The 9,981-nt window shown below is 44.2% G+C and overlaps 1 protein-coding gene across 1 annotated transcript; it reads left to right on the top strand.

Moving 5' to 3' along the window:
* The first annotated feature begins 6,845 nt into the window (after window positions 1-6,845).
* pou4f2 (POU class 4 homeobox 2) lies at window positions 6,846-9,772 on the top strand. The gene is made up of 2 exons (XM_038791949.1): window positions 6,846-7,480; window positions 7,768-9,772. The coding sequence occupies exons 1-2, from the start codon at window positions 7,295-7,297 to the stop codon at window positions 8,704-8,706; spliced, it is 1,125 nt and encodes a 374-aa protein (XP_038647877.1). The 5' UTR covers window positions 6,846-7,294; the 3' UTR covers window positions 8,707-9,772.
* Window positions 9,773-9,981: the final 209 nt, after the last annotated feature.

Raw genomic sequence — 9,981 nt, forward strand, 5'->3', positions numbered from 1 at the left:
CCCCACCCTATGCTTCTGTGGGCAGCACGGTAGCACAAGTGGATATCACTGTGGCTTCACAGGCAGGGTCTCAGGTTCGATTCCCCACTGGGTCACTGTCTGTGCGGAGTCTGCATGTTCTCCCTGTGTCTGCGTGGGTTTCTTCCGGGTGATCCGCTTTCCTCCCACAGTCCAAAGATGTGCAGGTTAGGTGGATTGGCCATGATAAATTGCCCTTAGTGACCAAAAAAAAGGTTAGAAGGGCTTATTGGGTTACGGGGATAGGGTGGAAGTGAGGGCTTAAGTGGGTCGGTGCAGACTCGATGGGCCGAATGGCCTCCTTCTGCACTGTATGCTCTATGTTCTCCAGCTTTCCCTTAAATGCATGAATACTATTCTCTTCACCTTCACTCTATGGTAACCAGTTTCATATTCTTTGGGAAAAGAAGATTGGCCTGAATTCCCTACTCTATGTCTGATGACTATCTTTTATTGGTGGCCTTTAGCTTTGCTCTTGCCCACAAGTGGAAACATTCTCTTTGCATCCATTCTCTTAAAAAGCTTTGATCATTTTAAAGATCTCTATTAGGTCTGCCCTCAGCCTTCCTTTTCTTTTTACAAGAGAAAGGAGAGTCAGCCTGTTCATCCTTTCAAATTGTTGTAGAATCCAGCCCAGAATTAAACCACTTTAGAAATGCTGAAATAGTCAACTGCTCGTTCAGGGCAGTTAATAAATTTATTTTTCAATGTGTCTAATATTTGGAGGAAGTGAATGTTGATGAAGAATGGAGGCATTTGGGGAGGGGGTATTGTAGTTGTATTGTAACTGGACTAGTAATCCAGAGACCAGGATAATGCTCCAGGGAAATGGGTTTGAATCCCGCCAGAGCAGATGGTGGAATTTCAATTCAATAAAAATCTGGAATTAAAAGTCTAATGAAACCATTGTCGATTGTTGTAAAAACCCTATAGGGAAGGAAATTTATCATTCTTACCTGGCCTGGCCTACATGTGACTCCAGACCCGCTGCAATGTGGTTGACTCTTAAATGCCTTCTGCGATGGGCAACAAATGCTGGCCCAGCCAGCGACGCCCACATCCCATGAGCGAATAAAGAGAAAAAATTTGGCCCATCATGTCTGTGAAAAGAGATATCCAAACCTCATCAGACTTTCCAACTCTTGATTCATAACCCTCTAGGTTACAACACTTCAAGTGCATTGACAATGTATTTTTACATGTGATTTCTATCTCTACTATTCATCCAGGCAATGAGTTCCAGACCCCATCCTGTGAGTGAAGAAAAATATTTTGAATCCTCCTCCAATTCTTCTACCAATTACATTAAAGTCATGCCCTCTGGTTATTGACCTCCCTGTCAATGGAAATAAAGTCCTTCCTATCCAATCTATTAATGCCCCTCGTAATTTTTACACCTCAATTAAATCTCTCCTCAGCCTCCTGCCTATCCAATCGTGCCTCGTAGCTAACATTTTCCGTTCCCGCCCGACAGCATCTGAGTAAATATTCTGTAACCTTCCTGTATTGTGGCAACCGAATCCGTGCAGTCCGGTGACCTAAGTACTGGTGCTAAAAATTAGCTTTAAGATTGGGAACTCTGCGCACCTATCTGAGAAGAGCTCTTTCACCGTTGGATCTGAGTGTGAGCCACAGTTAAGAGTATAATTCGGGTTCTGTCTGACCCCATTACACAGATACCAATCTGCATCCGCTGTCTGTATTGACGTGTGAAAAGTCAAGCTACTAATTGGCAGTAATCTAAGGAAAATAAAAATACTTGCGTGCACTCCTAAGACTTCCATCTCACCATGATTTAATGTTGCGAGGATGGACAGGTGGGATTCTTTAAATTAACACTTACGTGTGAATTGATAAAGTGCCCAGAAGACCCAGACAGACCAGATCAAGCTCGTATTGCAACAGGCTAGAATCATCCTGCACCCAGAACCGAACCCAGGCCATGCTGTATCCCCCAGTTCGGGTGATCTTACAGAGATTGGCGAGTGTGCTGGGAAGTAAGGCTGCAACAACAACACGTTATTCCGATGCCTTCAGGTCGAAGCGGCAAAATAACTGTGTGGGTGATGGCATCTTCAAGCTTCGTCTGCGTCACGAGATGTCTATCGCACCGGAATCCAACAATTCAGAGTACTTTAAAACCTTTACACTTCCCAAGATTAAATAAATCGCCTGCTTTCAGGGTTAGGTGTGGCACTTGACTGTCGCTGGGGATGGGTTGGGGTAGTTAACATCAGTGAACTGTTAGTAACAGAGAAAGGCGACTGACCATAGGATGATAGCATGGGTGCCAGATACAAGAATCCGGCGCAATGTGTTATTTTGAAGAGCAGGGTTTCCTGACATTGGTATTGTTGTCAGCCCAGTGAAAAGTCCATTAAAAGTACAACGAAGACATTTGAACGTTAAAATTGAGGGTGCTGTAGATTTTATAACTGGTAATTGAACATTAGCTGAGAACTATTCCGCGAGGTTTGAAATCTGCTTCAATGCTGCAGTTTTATTTGCTCTTGCATAAAATGTGGGGTTTTATCACGGAATCAAAACTTAAAAGCCAAGAGCAATCAATGGAGGTTGTTCGCAAATTTATTGCAACAATTACTTCTCGGCAGAAGAATAAACGCTGCAAATCGAAACTTAATTACTGGGAAGGAATCAAGAAATCACATCCCATCATTTGCCAGTCATTCGTGACTTCACTTGACCAAACCATATTTCAGCTCAAGGGAACTAAGCATCCCGCACATTGGAGTTTGCATTTGCATTTTATTCAACTGATAGAGACAAAGGTTGACATACGGAAACAACACAATATCAAGTCCTCACCACATGTAAGGTCAACCGAGTATTAATAATAGTACCATTTTCAGTCAATGGAGCACAGCATTTCTGAATTCCCAGCTCCATTGAAAAGGTCGACTTACACGAACATTTGGAAAAATCTACTTTTAATCGTTTGGTAGTACGGAACTTGAAAATTGTTGAAAAAAGACACATGTCGTTGAAGCTTTTTGGTCTTGCACTCATTGGGACAATTCGCAAGAATACCAAGTGTTAAAGAAACAACAATTTATCCCTGGAAATGCCTTTACCAAAGTCCACTTGCCAACCAATCAGCACTCTTTTCTCATGAAGTACACGTTGTTGTTCCCTTTACATTTGGTATTCCTGCGTGTACAAGACCAAATGTTTTGACAACATGACCTTTTTCAGCAATACTCAAAATCTACTTTGTTTTTGCATTTAGCCGTAAACTTAAAGCAATAGATTAATTTTGCGTTCGTGCAAAATTTTGCATGCTGAGTTGAATGTTTTATGCCCTTGTTATGTCCCTTGTTTTATGTTTTGTGCAAATAAATATCTATGCATTCTAAAGCAAATGTTTTTGGAATGTTACCTTCATGATAAAGATTATTATTATAATAATAATTATTAAGTGGATTTCAAACCCCTTAGCAATGTTATTTGTATAATTTGATGATGGAAAAGGTATATTTTCGTATAACATATATGTCATCGTGGATAAAATATTGATGTAGCGATTTAGACTCTCTGAAATATAAATGATTTCGTTAAACTTTTATAATAAATCAGAACATGCGTCTATGCGAGGAGACAGTGATTTCCCTCCTGGTGTCTATGGACCTAATTCCAAAGGCTGCTCAAATGTTAAGCAGTCCATTTGTGTGCTGAAGCTGGGTGAAGACTGATGGCATGTTGCATGATAGTGAATGCACTGCACTTTTACCAGCAGTTTGCCATTGCTTTGGGACATCTAAGAACGTCTCGGTGCATCCAGATATAGGGACGGTGACAAAAGCTATTATAAAATAAAGAGGTTGACTTGCCATCTTGAGTTGCTCTCCGGATCCCTTCTTCTCTTCGCTTTCTCCCCTCGCTGTCTCCTTCAGTCTGTTTTTAAATGCTAATTCACATGGGTGTGCTTTTCACTTCACTCTCACATTTATTTTCACCTCTCGAAACTACACGTACCCCCCCCCCCCCCCCCCCCCCCGGCCCGTCACTTTGCCCTGTGTTCTTTCTCGTTCCCACTTTCTGCACTCATTAAATCTGATAGAAGACCATCTCCTCCCCAATTCTCCATTACATGTTGTTTCTTATCATTCTTCGTTTTTCTTTCTGTTCGCTGTTACTTCCCCCCCCCCCCCCCCCCCCCCATACTTTCCGCGTGTGCGCGTTCAATTCCCCGTTACTGCTGCTGTCTCAATCATACGGTCCAAAAAAACTCATCCACTTTTGTTGATGTTTATTTTACCCTTTCCTTTCTCTACTCCCAGTGATCCTCTCTTCGGCGTCTAAACTGCTGCTCTGGGGGTGGGCTTAACAAACTACAATGAGGAGATTGAAACTGCTAAACATGTAGAGAATGCATTTGTATTGATCCTGTTGAATCAAACTAGTTCTTTGAAGCAGCAGTTAAATGCATTTGGATTTTTTTTTACACACTGCACATGTCAACATCGGCATTCACAAGATCCTGTTAAAATATTGAACTACGATTCATGATCACATCATATCATCACTTCAACCAACGTTGTTGTCACTCATTTTCATTTGAAGAATTGTTTGCATCTCTTTAATGAGTGTAAATATAGATCCAAGAGCCCGGTTACCCCGAGATACACTAGTTGCATGTTATTGATGTGTATAGAGCAGTGAGAGAAATTAACTCATAACAACTGACAGCTCGGTTCGATTTGCTTATTCCTACATAAAATTTTAATTTAATCGTTTATTTCAGGTTTAAAATGCAACAACCTACCTAGTCCGCAAACGATTTAAGTCACTTGGATACTTCAGCCTGGTGCCTATAACAAGAGAAATGGTTTTGTAGCGGCTTTCTACCATTCTTATTAAGCAGGTGTAACCTTAAAGTATACTTACTTGCCCCATTAACTTTGCATTTTCACAAGAATAAACTTCTTGTACCTGGGGGTTACCAGTTGTAAATGAACAGGCTTTAGAGGATTTTAAAAAGAAATTCTGCTGCTATATCGACTGAACTCATACAGCATGGACGTTTCAAAGTTTCGTGTCATATAACAGTTTTCCAAGTCCCAATCTTCTATGAATCTGAACGTTGAACTAAATATGCAAATTGATCTTGTACAGGAGGGAGCATTTGCGCGGGTAGGGAACAGTTTTGCTCCTATATATCACATTCTGAACAGTGACTGCTGAAATAAAACATGAGCTGGAATCACCATTCTGCAAGAACTTGTCCATATAAAAATATTGGTCTTTTATCGCCTACTAAAAATGAAAATCAAAGTAGATATCATAATTAAATAACAACAGATAGAAACTAATGAAGATCCAACTTTCAGAGACAGTTAGAGTAACTCGCCCGACTGTGTTGTTTTTCTCTTATATATCTTATACAGAAAATCGTTTCCTTCCAATAATTTAAGATCCTGAAGAAATGTTGTCAGCACATTATTTCGGACACACAGAAACCAATTTATAATTGTAACAACTCGAGGCACTGTAATGTTCTGCCATGCTGTACTATAAATATATCAGAATTTAGTCCTAAACTTTGATTCCAAGATCAGCCCTAGTTAGCCAGTATAATTACTGCCACTTTAAAGATCTAATGTAACATCTGTTCCTGGGAACTGATGCATTGCATACTGAAGGGCGCTGTGAACAGTCCCAAAGAAGAATAAATCAACCCTGTTGAAATTTTATAATAGATTAAACAAATTGGACAATCCTCGTTAATTAGTACATAATTCCAGTGTTTAATTACCTCTCTGATGAGGTATCAAAAGTAGTATTACGTTCGTGTTAATAACCTTCTGCGAGAGCTACCTTCTACATTGCACCGTTCTTTATCAGATACTAAAGGGGAGGGAATATCCACTTCAAATTGCCATAAGTATTAGACTTCATGTAGACAAGCTTTCATGAATGACACATGTACAATTTATAGAAACAAGATATTAGCCCGCTGCTTCTCAATTTTTTCACTATTATGAAAACTAATAAATTTGTCAACTGGAATTACGCATACAAATCAGATGAGGCACAGCAGATTACATATTGAAGTTCTGTGTCTCTCGAGCCTAAATGAAATTTCAATCTAATAATTCCTCTCTGCCCAGGTCATAATTTGCTTAGAGATGTTGCTCCACTTCTTTCCGGGTCCAATGAAAGCGCAATTCGCTCGATAATTAAATGATAGTCAGGCTTTTAAGTCTGATTTATTTTGTTTCGTCGTGCGTTAAGAGTGGTGGAGCAAGTGGTGCAATATCATTTCTTGATTCCCACTCAAATTGCATGGAGGAATGTTACAAAAAGTCAAAACCCTCAACAGCTTAACAGGCAACACGGAAGATAGATGCAAAATTTGGTAAATATTTTGCAAGGTTTGGAGTTCTGAGCATTTAAATATCAAACATTATATATATAAAATATATGCTATTTCCCTTATTTAAAAATGTTTTAGAGTCCATTCTGTTGCCATAAATTGGAAATTCAGCAATATTGAAAGATATTATTGAAGTCCCTGCACCACAGGTACATAAAACCAAAGCAACATCATGTCGTGAGCTTGCCAAAAAATAAAACAAAACATGAATGCTGCGGCTGATGTTACTTGCGATGAACATCTACGAGCTGATAATCCACTGACGGTATCTATAGATCGGCAATTCTGCAGGGAAAACAGAATTGGTGTGGGGCGATCATCAAGCTTTATTTAGGGGCTGCTAACCATCGTGCGCGTGCGGCTAATTGGGCGAGGAGGGAGGGAGAGCATCCTCCCGCATGCGTGTCATTCCGGAGGGGCAATGCTAATGGAGAGAGGTGCAGGCTCTGAGGGGGTTTGTTTCTTTTCTGGTTCCCACCAGGTGGGGAAAGCCGCGACAGGCTGGAGCGCGAGCGCCTTCCCGCCACTTGAGCCCCCAGTGCAGCCAAGGCGTCGCGCGGACCAATAGGCGCTCAGCATCGGCACAGGGCACCACGCGCACACTGACATATACACACACACCACACACACAGATACACACAGACACGCGCGCACACACACACACATAGCAAGAAGCAAAAGTCCCTTCATGTCTTTCCACGAGCTACCTGCTCAAGCAAGGTGTGCAGCAGCAGGGCCAGCGGCGCGAGACTCGCTCACCTCCGCGCCACATTCCAAACAGGCGCCCCGCGCCAGCCGGGTGGCAGCAGCAGCGACGGCGGCGGCGCGAACCTCGTCCCCGGTCCCCGCGCGAGCGCCCCGCGCCCAGCGAGCCGCCGCAAGATGATGATGATGATGCCGCTGAACGGGAAACAGGCGTTCGGCATGCCGCCGCCCCCCTCGTCCAGCCTGGCAGAGCCCAAGTACTCCAGCCTGCACGCCTCGCCTCCCTCCAACTCGTCCTCCACACCGACCAGCAACAGCGGCGGCTCCGAGACGATGTGCCGAGTGTGCCTGCCAACAGCACCGGTATGTATCTGCATAATCACCGCTTAAAGGCACAGTCTGACAGCCCCCCTCTCCCTCTCTGTCTGCTTGATGTTTTTTTCATGTCTGCACAGCAAATCACCCAACACCTCGGATACTTTCAACTTATGTATTCAAACTGTCTTGCCTTTCATATTAATTTTTATGACCTGGGTGGCGTGTGTGTGTGTGTGTGTGTGTGTGTTTTTAGCATTCTGGAAATGTTTTAATCCTGGAGTGGAGAGAATTCCCTGCTGACAGGAATGTCTGCATTCTATTTGCAATTGCAGAGCAATATATTCGGCGGGCTGGATGAAACTTTGGTGGGCCGAGCGGAGGCGCTGGCGGCTGTGGAGATTGGAGCTCAGAGCAGCAAGAACCAGCCGTTCAAGCCGGACGCCACCTACCACAACATGAACAGCATCCCGTGCAGCTCGAACTCGTCCTCGGGGCCCATCAGTCACCCTCCCCCCCATCACCATCACCACCATCACCACCACCACCATCACCCGCACCACCAGCACCCGCACCAGCCTCACCAGAACCTGGATGGCGAGCTGCTGGAGCATATCTCCCCCGGCCTGGGGCTGCCCACCATCACGGCTCCGGATGGCAGCGTGGTGTCTCCGCCGCCGCCCCCCGGCCCCCCTCACATGGCCGCCATCAACCACATGCACCAGGCCATGAGCATGGCGGCTCACGGCCACGGCCTGGCCGCCTCGCACCCGGGCCTGGGCTGCATGGGCGAGGTGGACGCCGACCCCCGCGACCTGGAGGCTTTCGCCGAGCGCTTCAAGCAGAGGAGGATCAAACTGGGGGTGACCCAGGCGGACGTGGGCTCGGCCCTGGCCAACCTGAAGATCCCCGGGGTGGGCTCGCTCAGCCAGAGCACCATCTGCAGGTTCGAGTCGCTCACCCTGTCCCACAACAACATGATCGCCCTCAAGCCCATCCTGCAAGCTTGGCTGGAAGAAGCCGAGAAGTCTCACCGGGAGAAGCTCAGTAAACCCGAGCTCTTCAACGGCACCGACAAGAAGAGGAAGCGCACGTCCATCGCCGCGCCGGAGAAGAGGTCCCTGGAAGCTTACTTCGCCATCCAGCCCCGGCCATCCTCCGAGAAGATCGCCGCCATCGCCGAGAAGCTGGACCTCAAAAAGAACGTGGTCAGAGTCTGGTTTTGTAACCAGAGGCAGAAACAGAAACGGATGAAATACTCTGCAGGTCACTAGTCTGACTTCAAGGGGCAAAAGAGCGAGAGACACAGACTGGAACTTTTCCCCCTACCTGATGTATAGTTCAACTGGACTTCCTGAATCTACAAGGACCTTGTTCTGGGCCGTGAACAAGTAAGATAATTTTCTTTCTTTCTTAATGCCACCCACTGCCACCGAAACAGGACAAGTCGAAGCCCGATTGTGAATGGGTGTAAACTGAGAATTGCAGTTTGCAGATGCGAACAAATGAAACAATTTCTTTTTTAATCGTAACTCACACCGTTTACAAACACAAAACTGAATGAGGACCCACTGAGCTGAAATGACAGTGTTTGCAGAATTGCTGTTACATTGATTTGAGCTTCATGTTTTGGATTGTGTTCGTTCTTTTATTCTTCCAACTATCACCTTTTCTACACCCACGTTCCCTCTGTGCCCTGAAACGAACGGGGGAAGACCAATCTGAGTGGTTAAGCTGCAGTACTGTTCCCCCTCGCATTTGATGGAGGATCTCGTGCAATCGATTGTTTAGGGATTGCACAAATGCTTTTTCCCCCACAGAGCTCTTCCATCATCATAGGAAACCTACAACCTTGTCACAATTTTGTTGGGAAATTGTATCTCTGTGCTCAGCATTCCTCAGCCTCCTACTGTATCATTGGGGGCGATCGCCCCCAAATTTCCCGTTAAATATCACTCTGAAACCCCTTTCCCACTCAACACAAATGCTCTCCGCCATACACGGAGATGGCTGTTGTGAGCAGCCAGGAAATCTCTCCGTGTCTGAAGGCTATTATTAGATTAGTGCCAAACAACCTAAGCCTGAATTATTCATTCAGACCGTCTACAAAGTTAATTTCGTGTTCACTTGAATTAATTCCGCCTGTTTAATTCAAGTTGTGATAACAGCAGGGTAAATAAAAGGATTATTTAATTATTTAATGTTTAATACAGTATGTTGGTTGATAGAGTGTAAGAAAAATCGATTGGAAAATAAGAAGTGTCCGTGTATCTTAAGGGCATACCGGTAATAAAGAATAATGAAACGCCATTCTATGATTTTTGGTTGAAAACGTGTCACACCCCCCCCCCCCCCCCCCCCAAAGAAGGCAAATAAAAATGATTCATCATGTATATATTTGTATAAAATTTAATATTATTTATTTCGTCAAATTTTTTGTTCCTGGGGATTCCCTCTTGCATTTCTGTGACAACGCACAAAAAAGGATCAAGTCTTGGCTGTAAAGATTTGATCAAAGTAACTAATCTTTGTCGATCGATCATTAAAAA

This window comes from Scyliorhinus canicula, chromosome 3, assembly GCF_902713615.1.
Source record: "Scyliorhinus canicula chromosome 3, sScyCan1.1, whole genome shotgun sequence".
NCBI classification, from domain to species: domain Eukaryota; kingdom Metazoa; phylum Chordata; class Chondrichthyes; order Carcharhiniformes; family Scyliorhinidae; genus Scyliorhinus; species Scyliorhinus canicula.